This window comes from Pteropus alecto, unplaced genomic scaffold (assembly GCF_000325575.1).
Source record: "Pteropus alecto unplaced genomic scaffold, ASM32557v1 scaffold341, whole genome shotgun sequence".
NCBI classification, from domain to species: Eukaryota; Metazoa; Chordata; class Mammalia; order Chiroptera; family Pteropodidae; genus Pteropus; species Pteropus alecto.
This window is the reverse complement of record NW_006430739.1, coordinates 177549-197258: the sequence shown is the minus strand read 5'-3', so window position 1 is coordinate 197258 and position 19710 is coordinate 177549. Positions and strand designations below refer to the sequence as shown.

At 40.1% G+C, this 19710-nt stretch overlaps 1 protein-coding gene across 1 annotated transcript in view; it reads right to left on the bottom strand.

Moving 5' to 3' along the window:
* The window catches only part of CD99L2 (CD99 molecule like 2), a 58781-nt gene extending 41540 nt beyond the window's left edge, over nucleotides 1-17241 (bottom strand). The window contains exons 1-3 of the mRNA XM_015595459.1: nucleotides 17107-17241; nucleotides 15585-15639; nucleotides 4009-4071 (exon numbers count right to left, since the gene is read on the bottom strand). Of these exons, the coding sequence (XP_015450945.1) occupies nucleotides 4009-4071; nucleotides 15585-15639; nucleotides 17107-17241 (253 nt within the window). The remainder of the gene's footprint in view (nucleotides 1-4008; nucleotides 4072-15584; nucleotides 15640-17106) is intronic.
* Nucleotides 17242-19710: the final 2469 nt, after the last annotated feature.

The window sequence follows — 19710 nt, the reverse complement described above, 5'->3', positions numbered from 1 at the left end:
AGGAAGGAGAAAGTAAAGGAAGAAAAGGAGGAACAAAATTTTGAAAACAACATGGATGAACCTTGGAAATGTTATGCTAAGTCAAAGAAACCAAACAAAGTCCACATGTTACATGACTCCATTGATAGAAAATGACTAGAATAGGCAACTCCACAAAGACAGAAAAGAGATCAGTGGGTGCCAGTGGCTTTGGGGAAAAGGGAGAGTCAGGGGACTGGGGAGTGATAAGTAAAGGGTGCAGTGTTTCTTTTTGAGAACCTGACCAGTTGTTCTAAAATTGACTGTGATGATGGTTGCACGACCCTGTGAATATGCTAAAAACCACTGAATTGTATACTTTAAATGGGTAAATTGTATGGTATGTGAATTACACCTTGATAAAGCTGTTTAAAAAATAGGAGCTTCCTCTATCACTTAGAATACAGCGTCACCATGCATTAGGAGACCCTATATGATCCAGCCCCTGCCAATTTCTCTGTCTTTTCTCTAACATTCTTCACACTTCTAGCCACACAGACCATCTTCCAGGCCCTAGAGCCAACCCAGTTCTTTTCTGCCACAGTGCTCTTATACCTAACTCCTTGGCCTCAAAGGGTCATTTCCGAGCTCCTTGCATGTCACCTTTCATCAGAGAGGCCTGTACCACTTTATCTGACACAGTCACCCCTTATACCACATCCTTTGGCCCTTTCCTGTCCCATCATCCTGTTGTATTTGTTGTAAAATATCTAAAATTATTTTATGTACTGTGTCCTTCCAGAGAGAATAACTTCATCAAGTCACTGACCTAGTCCACGTGGTATATCCTACACCTGGAATAGTGCCTGGCAGCAAGCAAGCACTCAATAAACATTGTTGAATGGATGAAGGTCATTTACAATAGCCTGACCTAGGTGGTTCAGGGATTCTTTAAACAAGAAATGTACAATATACAAAGAAGAACATTCTCTACTGGAAAAATAACTGAGCCAATGAGAGATGCACAGGCCTATCTCTTCAAAACTTCAGTTGCACGAAACCTAAGCTAAAATCGAAAAAAAAAAAAAAGGATGGCAGAGTGATATGGTCTTGAAGGATGTCATTCAACCAAAGACATCATGTGCCAGTGGCCTATGGGTCCCAGACACACTGTCTTATGGGTGCTGATGAGATCAGAGGGTCATGCACAGGACTGAAAAGTTGATGTAAATACTTAAAAGTCTTTCCATCAGGAAATTAACATATTTATTACTTGAGGGTCTGTTTTTACTTAACGAGTTTCTTTTTGTTTTAGGTCATGTTTATTTTTGGAGATGAACAATTTCATTAAAGTCATAGCTGGTTATAAATTAAGTATATTTATTTCCCTAGCAATCTAAAAAGCCACCTGTGTGTATAGGACAGTGTGCATGCTCAGCAAACACCTGAGAACACCCTAAGATCTTCTTGCACACCATACATAAAACGAACTTCTAAGAGATTTATAGTTTTAGGTGCATGATCTATTTTGAATTAATTTTTGTGTAAGGTGTGAGGCAGGGGTCCAACTTCATTCTTTTGCACATGGCTATTCAGTTGCCCCAGCATCATTTATTGAAGAGACTATTCTTTCCCCAATTGAATAGTCTTGACACCTTTGTCAAAAGCCATAGATATAAACAGGGTTTATTTCTAGACTCTCAGTTCTATCCCACTGAGCTCTCTCTATATGCCTGTCTTGATGCCAGCACCATACTACCTGTGATTATTGCACATTTGTAGTAAGTTCTGAGATTGAGAAGTGTGAGTCCTCCAACTTCTTCTTTTGCAAGATTTTTTTGGTTATTCTGGGCCCTGTGAATTTCTATATGAATTTTAGGATCAGCTTGTCCATTTCTGAAAAATTCGAGCTGGGATTTTGACAAGAATTGCACTGAGTCTGTTGATCGACTTAAGTAGGTGAGTGTTCCTCAGCTTGACTCTTACACTGGAGACCCAGTCCTCCCAATCGAGTCAAAGAATAACAATAATAACCAAGCACCCGCCTTTTACCAAGTCCTGTGCTAAGCACTTTGCATGGGCCAGGTCATTTAATCCTGACAATCACCCTAGGAGGTAAGGCTTATTAACTTCGTGTATAAGATGAGGCCACTGAGGAGCAGAGAAGTAAGGTGACTCAGCAAAGGTGACAGTTAATAAGTGGTAAGGACAAGGTTCGGACACAGGAAGTCTGGCTCCAGAGGTCCTGCCTTTCTCAATCCAGAATATACAAAAAGATCCCACAAACTCATAAAAAAAAACCCAAGCAACCCAGAAAGGATATGAAAAGACAGTTCACCAAAGAGGAAAATGCAAACAGCTGACAAATATATGAAATGGTACTCCGTCTTAGTATAATCAGGGAAATGTATAATAAGTAATAAACTATGCCGTCCATCGTATTAGTAAAATGTTTTTGATTGGTAAAATCTGGTTGTAAAATCTGGGATAAAATATACTCTTATAACAGTATCGGTAGGAGCATATAATGATACATTTATTTTGGAAACAACTTCGCAGAATCTATTAAAATATATAATACATATACCCTTTGGCCTCCTAGTTCCATTATACTTGGGCGCAAAAGATATGGACAAGAATTGTTCACTGAAGCCCAACTTGTAATTGTGCAAAACAAAAACAAACCACATGTCTGCCAGTAAGGAAACGGCACCATTGGCCATGGCCAAAGCCACACCACTGGAATGTCAGCTCCACGAAGCACAGGTTTGTGCCTGTGATATAGTATATGGATATGCAGTAGGTTGAATGGTAGCCTCCAAAATATACAGCCAAGTCCTGACCCCCAGAACCCATGAATGTGACCTTATTTGGGAAAGGGTCTTTGCAGATATAATTAAGGATCCTGAGATGAGATCATTCAAGATTATCCAGGTGAGTTCTAAATCTAACGGAAAGTGTCCTTATAAGAGACAGAAGACGGACAGACACACACACACACACACACACACACACGCATGCGCGCAAACACACACGAGTAGGCCATGTGAAGATGGAAGCAGAGACCGGAGTGCTGCAGAGGCAAGCCGAAAGGTGACAAGGACTGCTGCCACCACCAGGAGATAGAAGAGGAAAGACTCTCCCCTCGAGCCTTCAGAGGGAGCATGGCCCTGCCAATACCTTGATCTTGGACTTCTTGCCTCCAGAACTGAGAGAGAATGAATTTCTGAGGTTGTAAGTCACCCAGTCTGTGGCACTTTGTTACTAGGAAACTAACACAGATAGATACAGTCACTCAGGTATTTGATACATATTAAACTGAGAAAAAAAAACAAGTTGTAAATTAACATGCATATAACTAAATGAAAAAAGCCCTACACCCTATGTAAAACAAACAAACAAACGAACAAACAAACAAAAACAGACATCAAAATATCTATGTGTATAGATGTACGTAACAGCATAGAAAGCTAATCGGCAGTTCCTTCTTGGGATGGGAGTGGGTGTTAGTAGGATTGGGAAAGGTCAAGGGAAATCTCAGCTTTAGAAAGTAAAGGAAATCTTTACTTTCTAAGCATCCATGTATTTTTTTGAAAAAAATGATTTAAAAATTTCCAAAAGACTTAAAGAGAAACTGATGACAAAGCTTATTTGAGAGATTATATGTAGACACCATTTTAAGAAAAGCATCATAAAAAAATCTGAAAAGAGAAACAAATTCCTTATTCACTTCAAAGTACCGTTTTCTGAGCTAGGGAAGACAGTTCTCGGAGGCCACTACTGACATGTTACACCGGGGTGGGCTATGAGTTGCACCGGAGAAAATGCTATATCGGTTATAACACACTGTTTGGTATTCTCCACAAAGGAAGCAATGGATTTTAAATATTCAGATTTTCTTTTAAATAATGCAATTTATGATAACCATATTTTATCTGATCAAGTGAAATACAGGCCGTCTGTTGTTTTCTTTGAGTATGTATTCTAAGCGGCTGGTGCACGTTAATCACTATTGTTTACTTTTAATAGTTTATTTAATCTACTACTCACGCTTTACTGAGGCAGTTTCTTTCAATGCATCCCTCAGATCGAAATCATTCAAGTCTCCGGATCCTAAAAATTAAAAGAAATAAAAATTAACTATCTTTGCATGAAACGAAATAATACTGAAATACTTTCTCGTAAGGTCGTTTCCCTTTAGACAGTGTCATGAAGGTAACCCCACAAAAGGAAATCAGTTGAAATCATCCAAAGATATACTGAGTTGCTATCCTTCTGCAAGTGACTTATCCCCAACAAATCAACACACATTTTTCAGTCCACTAGAAGTTTGAAGGCTCAAATGTATGGAACACAATCTTACAGAAGTATTTCTCCATGGTGTGTATGATGTCTGCAACAGGAAGTATCAGAGCCCAAAGCTCCACTGATAATGGGCTAAATTCTTTTACCCATCCCAGGTCTTACAAAGGCTGCTCTGCATTTTGTAAATTTTGGGTACCTCCCACCAACCCCAGCACCCATACCTAGACTAGTAGCTCTGACCGATTACACATAACTGAAAAGGTCTGGGGAAAATCTTTTCACAAGAACAATCTGTCCTCGGAAGTGGACCCATCTGCCCAACCCTGCCTGCTGTGAAATTTGTCAGTTGTCATTCCCTCTGGATGAGCATGCACTTTTCCACAGGGGTATACACATCATCAAGTCCCAAGCAAACAACTATGCATGTGCACTGGAACTGAACAAATAAGTAGATGGTGGATTGCAGAAGCCAGGTTTCTCACTGTTGGAGAGCGAGGTTACAGATAAGGCTAGAATGATCCATGTAATGATCGATTAGAGTTAGAGACCTCAGTATGAATCATGTTTAGCTTAAAATATACATGCATATATATACACATATATATATACACAGAGATGGTTACATATAGAAATATTTGGGTTACTATGCAGACATATATTCCCTAGCTCTGTCAGCTGAGAGGTCTGGAAGCAATAACACCCCAGTAGCGAGGAGCACACCAAGCGCCCAGATCTTGGTTTCTAAATACTATTCTCCAATAAAAGGGACCAGAGCTCCTTGGAGAAATGGCTGATTCTAGGATTGAGCACAGGAAATATATGAGCTTGAAGCATTTTATAATGCCAGGAAGTACTTCTAAAAATATTGATGTTGATGGGTATATGCCACAGGGGCAGAGCACTAACTGAAAGAGTTCTCAATGGCGAGAGATGGAATAATTTAGGCAATAAAGTAGTACTGGATAATAACCCTAAGTATAAAATAAATATCCATGACTGACCAAATACAGAAAGAGAGCAGAATTCAAATTCATTTATGTAGATAATTCTCCCTCAAGGAGGTGAAGCATAACTTCCTACCTCCGTAAGTTCTGACTTCCTTCCAAAGATTACAGTATGAGAAGGTGAAGAAGGTGCAGAAAGTAACTTTACAGTGGATAGACCTGACAAACACTAAATCGACTGGGCAATCATAATATCAATAGTGATAAGTAATATTGTTAGTATATACCCTTGGTATGATGCGATAAAAAGGGTGCTATATGTGTGTGATCTTCCTCTCAAAAACCCATAACCCCAGCATAATCATGAGAAAAACAGCAGACAAATTCCAACCAAGGGGCATCCTACAAAATACCTGACCAGTATTCCTCAAAACTATCAAGGTCATCAAAAAGAGAAATACAAATTGGTGGTTACAAAATGGTCATGGGGATGTGAAGTATAGCATAGGGAATACAGTTGATAATATGGTAATAACTATGTATGGTGCCAGGTGGGTACTAAACTAATTGAGGGGATCACTTTGTAAATTATATAATTATCTAACCACTATGCTATACACCTGAAACTAATATAAAGTATTGAATGCCAACCCTAATAGAAAAAGGAAAAGTCTAAGAAACTGGCATAGGCTGAAGAGCCTAAGGAGATATAGAGATGGAAAGTTATGTGGTACCCTGGACTGGATCCTGTAACAGAAAAAGGACTTTAGATGAAAACTAAGGAAATCTGAATAGAGTACGCAGTTTAGTTTATAATAGTGTATCAATATTGGTTAATTGTGACAAATGTACCATACTAATATAGAATAATAATAGGGAGAACTGGATGCAGCGTTTAAGGGAACTCACTGTACTAGCTTTGCATTGTGAATCTAAAACTGTTCTAAAAATAAAGTTTATTTTTAAAAATCCATTTCCTATAGCAAAAAAAATAAATAAATAAGGGTAACCACTAAAAGAAGAGCTACAGGATATTAACCTCTAACTCATTCAAGAAAAAACCATGAAAGGTCAACACCACCGACTAAAAAAATCAATCCAAAAAAGACAAACAGGAAAAAAACGAGACGCATAAATCTTAAATAGGAAATATGTTAAATGGAAAACAAACTTTAACATAATATAATCATAACAAAAAATGAGTATAAATAGGGTAAATGTTCTATCAAACGGTAAATGGGATAAAAAGATAACTACGTGTTGTTGACAAAATATAAATCTAAAATAAAATGGCAAAAAAAAAGATACAGGAGAATAGACAAATATATACAATGCAAATGCTAACAGGAAGGAACAGATGTGGTAAAATTAATATAAAATTCAAGACTCAAACCTCTAAATAGGAAAAGAGCAATGTTTTATAAGAATAAAGCATATAATCCATCGAGAAAATAAGTCATAGCACTTAATAGCTTCTAAAATTCTAAAGTAGACTTTTGCTTCTTGCTATGATGGAGTAACTGGTATCAGATTAACCAACATCATAAACCAGAAAATGGAGAAAACATGAGGCAACAATTTTCAGCACTGAACAACAAGCACCAAAAGACTGCAGTCCCTGAGATCAGGAAAACTGTGACAGCTAAATCCAACAGATGATCCTGGATTGGATCTTGAACCTATAAAGGCCATTATTGGGACAATCAGTGAAATTTGGATGAGGTATGTGGACTAGATGGTAATACTGGATCACTGTCAACTTTCTGATCTTGATGGATGTACTATGGTCATGGAGGAGGGTGTCCTTGTTTTCAGAAAAGGCACACTGAAGTGTCAAGAGGTGATGGGCATCACGTTTCTGACTGATTCTGAAATGATTCAGAAAAAAAAAATTCAAACTACATAGACACAGCAGAGCAAATGTGGTAAAAGTAGGGAATCTAAGTGAATAGTAAATGGGAATTCCCTGTATTAGACATTGGGACAACTGGTGAAACTTGAATGGTGTCTGAGGACTAGGTGGTAGTAATGTATCAATGTGAATTTCCTAATTCAGATGGTTACAATGAGGATATATAAAAGGATGTCCTTCTTTATAGGAAATGCACTCTAAAGTATACTGTATGGCGGCGGGGGGGTTGGTGGTGATGGGGCATCAGGTATGCAACTCACTCTCAAATGATTTGCGGGGGGGCACGGAACATCCCTTGTATTGTACTTGCAAGTTTCCTGTAGGCTTGTAATTGTATCAACATTTAAAAAATTAAAATAATTTAAATATGCACATTTCTCAACCCAACAATTACATTTTTAGTTACCTGTTACAGAAAAATACTTGTACATGTGCCCAAAAAGAAATGGATGAGGATGTTCATGGCAATACTGGTTATAATAGCAAAAAGAAATGGAAACAGACCAAGTGTTGCTCATCAAAGAAGAATGATTAAATAAAATATAGTTCTTTACTACAACGAAAAGTTCTCTAACTATTTAAAAGACTGGGATACCCTGAGTAAACTAGGAATAGAAGAGAACTTCCCAAACTTAATAAAGAATATCTACAAAAAACCTACAGCTAACATACTTAATGGTGAGAAACTAAAACTTTCCTTCTAAGATCAGGAACAAGGCAATGATATCCCCTCACACCACTGCTTTTCAAAATCATACTGGGAGTCCTGGCTACTGCAACAACAACAAAAAAAGGTATACTGATTGAGAAGGAAGAAATAAAACTGTCTTTGTTCACAGAGAACATGATGTTTATGTAGATAATCCCAAAAGAATAATTTAAAAAAACCCTCCTGGAACTTAGTAAGTGACTACAGCAAGGTTGCAGGATACAGGGCTAATATACGAAAGTCAATTGCTTTCCTACATACCAGTAACGAACAAGTGGAATTTGAAATTAAAAACACAACACTATTTATATAAGCAGCCCCTCCCAAAAATAAATAGCTAGTATAAATCTAACAAAAATATATAAGATCTATATGCAGAAAATTATAAAACTCTGATGAGAGAAATCGAAGGAGAAATAAGACACAATACTGTCAAGATGTCAGTTCTTCCCAACTTGGTTTATAGATCCAACACAATCACAATCAAAATGTCAGCGAGTTAAGATATTGATGAACAGATTCTAAAGCTTATATGGAGAGGGAAAAGAGCCAGAATAACCAATACAGTATTGAAGGAAAAGAACAAAGTTGGAGGACTTACACTACCCAACTTCAAGACTTACTATAACACTAGAGTAATAAAGATAGTGTGGTTTGAGCAAGAGAAAAAAAAAAGATCAATGAAACAGAAGAAAGAGCCCCAAAATAGACCCACATAAATATAGTCAACTAATCATTGACAAAGGAGCAAAGGCAACACGATGGAAAAAAGATAGTCTTTTCAACACATGGTGCTGGAACTGGACACCCACATGCGAAAACATAAATCTAGACACAGACTTTACATCCTTCGCAAACATTAACTCAAAATGGATCACAGACCTAAACAATAAAACCACCTCGAAGATAACACAGAAAATCTAGACCTGCGTTTGGTGATGACTCGTTAGAAACAACACCGAAGGCATGATCCATGAAAGAAAAATCGATAAGCTGGACTTCATTAGAATTAAATTCTGCTCTGCAAAAGATACTGTCAAAAGAATGAAGACACAAGCCACGGACTGGGAGAAAATATTTTCAAAAAGATATCTGATAAAAGACCATTATCCCAAATAGACAGAAAACACTTGAAACTTAAAAACAATCCAATTAAAAAATGGGTCACGCCCCAGTGGTCCCTGGCATCTAGTCATTCTCTGGGCCACTCCTGTGGACCTGAATAGACATTTTTCTAAAGACATACAAATGACCAACGGGTACATGAAAAGATGCTCAACATCACTAATCATCAGGGAAATGCAAATCAAAACCACAATAAAACATTATCTCACACCTGTTAGAATTGCTATTATCAAAAAGATAAGAAATAATGACTGTTGGCAAGGATGTGGAAAAAAGTGAACCCTTGTGCACTGTTGGTGGGAATGTAAATTGGTGTCGCCACTATGAAAACCAGTATGGAGGGTCCTCAAAAAGTGAAAAAGAGAACTACCATATGACCCAGCAATTCTATTTCTGGGTGTAGAACTGAAGGAGATGAAATCGCTATCTCCAAGAAATAGCCACACCCTCATGTTCACTGCAGCATTATTTTCAATAGCCCAAACATGGAAACTACCTAAGTGTCCATCGATGGGTGAATGGATAAAGAAAATGCAACACACGCATATGCGCACACAATGGAATATTATTCAGCCATGAAAAGAAGGAAATTCTGCCTTTTCAACAACATGAATGGATTCTGAGGGCATTATGCTAAGTGAAATAAATCAGAGAAAGACAAACACTGTATGACCTCGCTTATACGTGGGATCTAAAAAGCCGAATTCATAGAAACAGAGAGAGTAGAACGGTGATTTCCAGGGGCTGTGGGCGGGTGGTAGGAGAAACAGGGAGATGCTGGTGAAAGGGTATAAACCTCCAATTATAAGATGAATATCTGGGGATCTAATATACAGTATGGTGACTACAGTTAAAAATATTGTATTATATAGTTGAAAATTTCTAAGAGGGTAGATCTTAAATGTTGTCACCACACACGCAAATGGTAATTATGTGAGCGGGTGGAGGTGTTAACTAATCTTACTGTGATCATCATTTCACAGCATATACATGTATCAAATCATCGTATTGTACATTACACAATTACATCACGTTAAATTTATACAATGTTGTATGTCAATTATATATCGATAATTATGGAAAAAAGGAGACAAAGAAAAATAAAGATATGAACCAGAGTTGGTATATTCCTTATTGGAGTGTTTCTAAAGCTATACACATAAACAACAGCTGACCAAGAGAAAAATTAGTCAGATCTTCACAGATATCTTACCAAAGAAGATATACAGATGGCAAACAAGCATATGAAAACATGCTCTACATCATATGTCAGCAGGGAAATTCAAATTAAAACAAGATACCACTATACACCAATGAGAATGGCCAAAATTTGGAACGCAGACAATGCCAAGTGCTGACAAGAATGTGGAACCAAAGGAAATCTCATTCATTACTGGTGGGAATGCAAAATGGTACAGCCACTTTGGAAAGCAGTCTGGTGGTTTCTAACAAAGCTAAACATATATACATATGTGCCAGTAATTGCACTCCTTGGCATTTACCCAAAGGAGTTGAAAACTTATGCCCACATAACCTGCACATGGATGTTTACAGCAACTGTCTTCATAATTGCCAAAACTTGGAAGCAACCAAGATGTCCTTAAGTGAATGGGTAAACTGTGGCACCTCCAGACAATGGGATAGTCTTCATTGCTAAAAAGAAATCAGCTATCAAGCCATGAAAAGACACAGAGGAATCTTCAATGCCTATTACTAAGTGAAAGAAATTGTAAAAGCGACATACCGTTTGATTCTTACTATTACGACATTCTGGACAAAATTATGGAAACAGTAAAAAGATGAGTTGTTTGCCAGGGACTGCGGGGGAAGGGATGAATAGTGGAACGATGTTTAGGGCAGTGAAACTACTCTGTGATACTGTAATGGATACATGCCCTTAGAAATTTGTCCAAAATCACAGAATATACAACACCAAGAATGAACCCTGATGTAAACTATAGACTTTAGAGGATAATGACGTGTTCATATAGGTGAATCAATTATAAATAACGTACCACTCTGGTGGGGGGTGTTAATAATAATGGAGGCTATGCCCGAGTAGAGGCAGAAGGTAAATGAGAAAACTCCATACCCTCTGCTCAATATTGCTCTAAACCTAAAATAAAACTATAATATAAAAAAATAAAGTCTATTCAAACAAAGAATGATAAAAGTCTATATACTGACATGGGAGAGGTCTCTAAGATGTAGTAACAAATAACTAAAGCAAGATACAGAGAAGTATTTTTCATTTGTGTATCTATATGGATAGCCATAACGATTTTCTGGAAGCTTACACACAAAAACTGGTTAACAGTGGCTGTGTTTAGAGAATGTGAACATTTCACTATTAATTTCAACCCTTCTCTGCCTTTTTTTTTTAGTATTGTACATGTATTTCTCTTATGATGATGATTTAAAAGTTCTTTATCGACCTCCCCCCAAAATCATAAGCCAATCATCCTGCTGGGTATTCCTTCAAAACTCTATCCTTTCTCACCCAAGAATGGGAAGAACAGGTTCCTCCAAATAACATCTTGCATAGGTAATGTGTTTTTAGCCTCAGCCATGTGCTACTGTTTGTTTCTATATTCTGTTATGTATCATCAAGTAAAAACAACAATTTAATGATTTTGCAGTATTAATCCCTCGTTGATCTTGGATTCTAGAGACCCAAACGAGCTGTGGACAAAACCATTCAATCTCAAGCTACATCCTGAGGTATGAAGACAACTTCAGAGTCTACAAGCAAGCACAGCTGCTAAAATCAAGATGGGAACAAATATTCTGAGAGATACCACACCTCCAATGGTTTAAATTCCGTGCCTCTTCCACACGATCTGTAACTAGACTACTCAGTTTGAGTGTAAGCAGACAGGAATCCTTGCATTAACAACACTGATTCACCCTCTGGCACCAGGCACGTATTGGAAAGCAGCTGATTCATAGTAGGCTCAATTTACAAGCCCCAAATCACTGGGTATCTGGACGGCCAGTGTTCAAGTATTTGGCAGAGGAGTTCCCTCATTCCACTGCAGAAGGTCACAAAGAATTTCTTTTAACGGCAAAAGCATGCAGTGAGCTGGTCACACCTGTCTGAAAACGTCCTTTCACACAGAGCAGGATTTTGGAAACATTACACACGGCCTTGTGCGTGTCCTTGAGAAGATCCATTTAGTAAGGAAATTGCTGGTCTTACCCGCAGACAACCCAGCAGCCTGTGTCTGTCCTGAAGTGGATTTTGTCCCTTTGGGAGGGAACATAAACTTGACCTCATATTGCAACCTGACCCACCGTGACTGGGGTCTAAAATTAAGGGTGCGTTTTTATGAAGGCTGTAAAGCAAGACACAGCAGGCTGTTGTTAGAGAATTCTGCCATGGACTGGCTGGGACCCAGCATCTGCCAAAGCCTTGATTGAAATGTCTGATCCATGAGAGAGCCCATGTGATGTGCCCCTTAGGTAGCCTTTCATTTGGATTTGATTAATTACTCCCTCCTCCGTTCTCCCGCCTGTTCCACTTAGTTCATCCTGAAATCTTGCCCATTCAAGTGTTTGTGCTCGTCCTCTCTGTAGATCTAACATGGCAGCCTCTAGCCACGTGCGGCTTTTTAAATTAAAACTACTCAACACTCAATAAATTTTTAAAATTCAGTTCTTAGTCATTCCAGCCCCATTCCAAATGCTCTGTAGCCACACAGGGCTGGTGGCTACTGTGTTCGACACCGCCAACAGATAACAATTCTATCATTGCAGAAAGTTCCATGGGTAGTGATGCTTGAAGCAGGGACCAGGACTTGGGCATCTCCATGCCCAAACACAGGCCTGGCAGCAAGGAGGCACTCCCTAAAGGTGTGTTTATTGCGATTATCCAAACTCTGTCTCCATGCTGCAAAAGTATCTCTGATCTGCTCGCACGGAATTAGCAATAGATAACTTGATATTACTTTGTGACAAATCCATTTGGATTTCATGCCCAGAGCAAACTCATCTCTGCAGAGGAACGTATATGTCTGCTCCTTGCTGCTGGACTGAGAACTGCAGAGGCAGCCTGGACCCCGGGCTGCTGAAGATTTCAGAGGCACGGTCACAACTTGGCCAGGGAGACGGGTGCCTCTCAAGTGCCCAGTGACATCTATCCCCCTGCTCTCTAAGGATGGCTTCTCGCCTGCCTTTTACCTTCATGCATATATGCGGCTTTCAGTTTTGGGGGGCTAAGGTCCAGTACAAATCCTAAACGAATAAATACCATAAACCGCTTTTGTTTTCAAATTGCAAAATCTTGACCCTTTTCTTTCGATGAATAAGAACGCAAGGGACACCAGAGACTAGTAAAGCGTAGATGCGTCGTCTCAGGATTTTCCATTTGCCTGTCTGAATGGCGCTTCCATAAACACCCATGTTATACTTAAGTTTGTCCAAGAAAGCCAGAACACCCACCTGCCCGGCAGCAAAGTTAGCACCTGCATCTGTACAACTGCAAAGAAATGGAGCTATTTATCAAATAGGAAAGAGGAAATCGACTCGGTCAACAGTGAGGCAGGCCCTTAAAAGCTGGGAGGGCCCACCAGAAGGTGGGCCGGGATCAAATTCAGACCTGAGGGGGCAAGTCATGACCCAGTAAATAGGACTGTGACGTAAGCCCCCGATCACTTGGGTTCAGAGAATAAGACTAAAAATCAGCTCCAATAGATTGAGCCTACTGATGGAGGGGTCGGGGGCACAGCTTGATTTAACCTGAAATGAGCCATGAAATAAAGATGCTCTACCTTAACGTGATCAAGACCTCGCCTGATGGGCTGCTTGCAAAAGCCATGTGTTTCCCCTGCCCTCTAGCAGGGGGCCACTGGGGCCATGAGTAATAAAAGGAGAACCTGCAGGCCGGAAAAACAACTTCGCACCTCTGTGCTGCAGGAAGCCCCTGCCTGCCACAGAAACATCCCCGAACATCGCTTGTGGGAAATCTATTTCACAAACTCGCTGGCATGCATGGTCAAGTTTTCAAATGTCTCTGGTGCAAATAATTTCGCTCCCTTAACACAAACAAGTAGGTCTCGCTCTCCCACCAAAAATGCTAAATTATGCTAGTCCCCAATTTCCCTGAATTTTTGCACTGTTTTAAATTAACTCTTGTTGCCTCAGTCTACATGGGAACACATTTGTCTTGGTAAATTTATGCCTTCACACCTCAAAGCATGCTGAGTAATTAATATCCTCTGGGTTAGCTAAGCGCTGCAGCATTGCAAGGGAACATGAACATGGCTTTCCTCTTATTCTGATTACTAAATGGATTTAGCTATTGCCACCTGAGCTCCCACTAGTTTCATGAATAAATTGAAAGCACTCCCAGAGAGGAAAGTAATGATGCAAAAGCAGTAGTTCATCAGAAGCCAGGGATCAGCATTTCAGTCCAAAACAGCTATCACCATCAATACATCTGCAGAGTCCAACCCAGGCAGTTCATTTCAGGTATTCACAGGGCACACCTCACTTCTGTTACCTGCTATGTAAAGGAAAATCCGGTAAATAAGAATTTAGATGCAGGTACCGTAGCTAAGAGTATTTTTACACATTTCCAGGGAGCGTCTGTGTGTCCTATGTACATGGCAAGGAGCTTGATATTAAAGGTGAGGAGGGTTTTGTTTTTTTTTTTAAATTGCATAAGTCACCTTGCTAACTGAAAGGATACGTTCATTCTTCCTTTCCACACAGAAAGGTAAATATCGATGATGACTGCTCAGAGAAAATCCCAAAGGGGCTCGGAAGGCCTTCAAGGATAACCTCTTCCACAGAAGTCAGAGCTGAGGGCCAGGGGACTCCTTTGAAAAAGAAAAATGGAGTGGCTGCCAGGGACAGGGGTATGAGGAGTGACTGCTAATAAGTGCAGGGTTTCATTTGGAGTTAACAGAAATAGTCTAGAATTAGATCGTAGTGATGGCTGCCCCACCTACTGAGTATATTAAGAAGCACTGAACTGCAGACTTTAAAATGGTGGATTTTATGTTATATGAATTATATCTCAATAAAAAAATGCGGTAGCTGTCTCCAGGTACTGAGCCCAGCATTCAGCCCTTCCAGGACCCTGGGACCTCAGAGATCAGACACCTGATCATGTGGGAACCTGCAGGCCCCCACAGTTAATCATTTGGTAGCAGAAAGAGAAATGATCATGGAGCCAGGAGAGACAACTTCTCGTCAGTTCTCCCACTCACTGACTAGGGGCCCGGCACATTCAGTTGACCTCACAGGAATGACCTGCTCCCCATACGTAAAATGAAGGTATTATACCTGATTGCTCAACACCCCAATGGGATAAAATGGATGACATACATAACAGAAACGAGGCCACCGTGGGCCAAAAAAAGCGTCATCATGATGTGCCAGGAGGCTTGGGGGTCTCATGATAGCTCTATGACAAGAGGCACAATGCTCTGGGGACCACAGTTTCTAAGATACTAAGTTCTTTGCTGAAGATGACACTGCTGGAGTCACATCAAAAACTGGGACACGAGGCTCTCAACTCTGGTCCAAAGCTGTTCCAAGATTATAAGTACTGGATGAGGATTATAAGTACTGGTGACCAGCTGTGGAGCCAAACAGCCTGAGTGCAGGTCCCAGCTCTGCCACTCACCAGCAGAGACGCCTTGGCCAAGAGCCTTGACAGCTCTGTGCCTTAGTTTCCTTACCTGTAAAATGGAGATAGCGGTAAACTCCACTACAGTGAGTTGATTTGCAGACTAAATTGGACAGAATATATGAAGGGGTTAGCATGGACTCTAACACATAGGAATCTCTCAAATATTAGCTATTATTATATTTGGTATTAAAGTAGAATTTACCAGCTCTGTAAGGCCCGTCATAAATATGAATGAGTAAATAGCTTTTAGAAGTTATTAAAATGTTCAAAGCTTAACAGATGCAGAGACAACAAAGTCACACTCCAACCTGAACTCACCCAGTGTCTGATGAACCTTTAGATCCTAATGATGTGACATAAACCTGGGAAATCGAGACACAAGGTTGTCACAAAACAGTTCCGATGCCACAAGGTATTGACTAATAACAATCGATGCACGTGGCATTTCCTTCTCCTGCAGCCAACAAACAAAAACACAAGTGGATGTGTGTATAATTGTTTAAGTGAGGTGGGAAGCTGTCTCTGATTGATGTTGCATAGATGGACATTTCCAAATCAGAGCCAAGCAGAGCTGAACAGGACCTCAGCGACCATCTAATCCAACACACTCATTTTAGAGATAAAGAGAATCCATTAAAAGGTTGACTTTGGTGGGTGGGTGGGGCATACTGTTTTAAATTGGCAAACAAAAACAAGAGAATCTCCTAAGACAGCTCGTCACAGTCCGGTGCAGTACAGACGTGCTTGCATGGAGCCCGGGCTGCATCATAGACCCTCAAAGAGTGAGCGTGGACAGAGAGCCTGATCTAGCCAGTCAACTTTGAAGGCAAAACAAAGCAGTCATGTCGCGAGGTCCAGCATTAGCTAGGGTCTATCCATGTTCACGAGCAGGCTGAGAGACAGAATCTGAATCTACACTCAATGGGCTCATCAAGATTTTAGCCTTATCACCGGGCCAGGCCAATGCAAAGGGAGAAAGGTGCTGCCAGCCCAAGTCAACTCCTAGAGGTCCCCAACCCAGACCTTTCTCCCCAATTCCAACCCTGCAGGTCACGCTACCCAGGGGAAATTTCCACAAATCCTCCAAAGAGAAATGCCCAAACTGACCTCTGTCTTCTCTCACCCTTCCCTTCGGCTTCCTCCTTTTGCATAGCAGAGTTCAGGTGTATCATCACCTATCTAGGCACCGAGTCAGAAGCATGACTGTAATTCCTGATGCCTTCTCCTTCATTGGCGATCAAGTTTTATCTGTTTTACTACCAAAATATTTCTCGTATTCATCACATCGCCTCCACTTCTGTGGTCACTCCCTTAACTTCTCATTTCAGCCCTCTAACTGCCCTCCTGAGCCTGAGCCTTTCTTCTATTCTGCTGCCCGAAAAGTGTGATACATCAAAGATCTGGTCGGGTCACCCTTGTTACGCAAACACTACCAATTTCTCCCCATTGCCTAAAGAATCAAGTCCAAACTCCTTGCGTATCATTCAAAACTGAACCATTTTCTGCACTTCTATACCTCCATGCTCACTGCTCTCTTTATCCAAACCCTTCTTTTCCTGTAGAGGTTGTCAGCATCCTCAGAGGAACTTTTCTCCACGGTAATGCCTGCCCCCTTCACCAGGTAAAACTCATCACGTTGATCCTCCTCCATCTTTCATTCAAATTGGACCTGATATATCTGAGTCTCTGGCCCTCACAGTTGACTGTAAACTCTGAAGAACTGAGCCTTGATCCTTTCTGCATGCCCCAACATACCACAGGGCCTTGTCCCATCATAGTGCTTAGTTCACTGCCTCAAATGAACTGCTCTTCTAGCAGATGCTTATATCGGAAACCCAAGACCATCTATGCCCAAGAAACCAACACTTACAATGTATTCTTCAAACTAGTGAACAGACAGACCTTCTGCCACAGAAAACCCACAGTTTCTCCTCTAAGCACTAAAGTTTTGAGAAATAACTTTATAACAAGTGCCTGCAAGTGAGGAAGACAATGAATCTAGAGGCCTCGAACCTCAATTCTGAATGCATCCTACTGATTCATCTGTTCCCGGTAATAACTCTGGACCAAACTGCAACATTTTGGATCAGTCAGAAAACAGAAGCCACTTTCAGGGAAGATTTCCCCCTGATTGGTGGCCTAGAAAATGTGGAAAGTCTTCTTACCAAAGAGTCCTCTTGCCATAGGGCAAGAGAAGAGAAAAGAGAAAAAGGCCCATGAAGAGAAATGTCTATTCAGACTCTCTGTCCATTTTTAATTGGGTTGTCTTTTATTGTTGAGTTGTATGGGCTCCTTATATAATCTGGATACAAGTCTTTTATCAGATATATGATTTACAAAAGTTCTCCCCCACTGTGTGGTTTGTCTTTTGATTTTCTGGATGGTTTCTGTTGAAGCACAGAAGTTCATTTTGAAAGCCAATTTATCTTGTTGTTGTTTTTTTCTTTTTTTCTTTTATCACTTGTACTTTTGGTACCATATCTAAAAACGCTTTTGCCTAACCAAGGTCATGAATTTACTTCTACATTTTCTTCTAAGAGTTTTATCATTTCGGTTCTTACACTTGAAATCCATCATCCATTCTGAATGTGTGTACGGTGTAAGGTCGGTATCCAATTTCATTTTTTTTCTTTTGGCACATGGAAATCCAGTTGTCCCTGAACTATTTGTTGAAAAGATTGTCCTTTCCCCCATTGAATTGTCTTGGCATCTTTGTCGAAGTTCTACTAACCATGAACGTGAGGGTTTATTGACCGATTCTCAATTCTATTCCATCAATCTACATGATTATCCTTGTGCCAGTACCAATCAGTCTTGAATTCTGCTGTGTCGTACTAAGTTTTGAAATCATTCTTCTTTTTCAAAACTTGTTTTTCAGTTATTCTGGGTCCCTCGAATTTCCATATGAATTTTAGGAGCAGCTTGTGAATTTCTGCAAAAGAAACAGCTGCGGTTTTGACTGGGATTGCCTTGAATCTGTAGAACAATTTGGGAAGTATTATCTCATCTATTTTTAAACATCCTCAAATCTCTCCCATTTTAAACTAGAAAACCCTTTTTTTTTTTACTGTACATCCGCATCCTGATACTGCCTTCTCTCTCCTCTTCATAATCAAAGTTTTAAAATGGCTAAACTTGATGCCTTCACACCCTCCCTTTCCAATCCCTCCTCGATGCCTCAGCCTCATAGCCAGCTCACACTAAGCATGTCCCAAACCAAATGCCTGCACTTGCCTCCCCTCTTCCAACCCTAACCCTTTCCTGGGCTCATCTGTTTCACTGAATGGCACAGCCACAAGCCAGAAACCTGTACATCATCCTGGACATCTCTCCCGCACTCCGCAGCCACGCCGTCATCAAGTACTGTCAATTTTACCTGCACCACATGCCCTCGGTCCACCCACTTATCCACACCTCAACTGCAGCCATCATCTCTTGCCTGGACAACCACAAGAGCCATCTACCTGGTCCTTCCAGGTCTTCTCCCCACAACAACCCATTCTCCACACAGTAGGCAAAAAGACACCCTTTAAAAAAAGATTTTTATTAAAATATAACTAACATGATAATGTGTCCATTTCAGGTGTACGCCATAGTTACTCGGCATTTATCTACCTAAAGAAGCGATCCTTGTAAGTCCAGCAACCATCTGACACTGTACAATGTTATAATTATGTTATTACTGTTTTATCTATGCTGCACACATCCCCATCACTTGTTTTATACCTGGAAGCTTCAACTCCCTTTATCTTTTTTTAAATAATCATAGCACATCATTTCCCTGCTCGAAACCCTCAAAGACCTCACTACACTGAATATAAACTCCACGTGCCTAACTATGGCCTGCAAGGCCCAGCCTGATCTGGCCTCCCTCTCTCTATAGGCCCGTCTTATACTATGCCTCTCGCTGTTTTATGTAAATCTTTGTTTGTTTTCCAGTCATGTATGTCTACTCTGGAAATCTTATAAAATGTGAAAAATAAGAAAATATCGCCAAGTGATTATAACATAGATGAATCTTGAGGACATTATGGTAAGTGAAACGCAAAAGGAAGCCAATCACAAAAGGGCAAATACTATGATTCCACTTATCTGAGGTCCCTAGAGTAACCAAATCGAG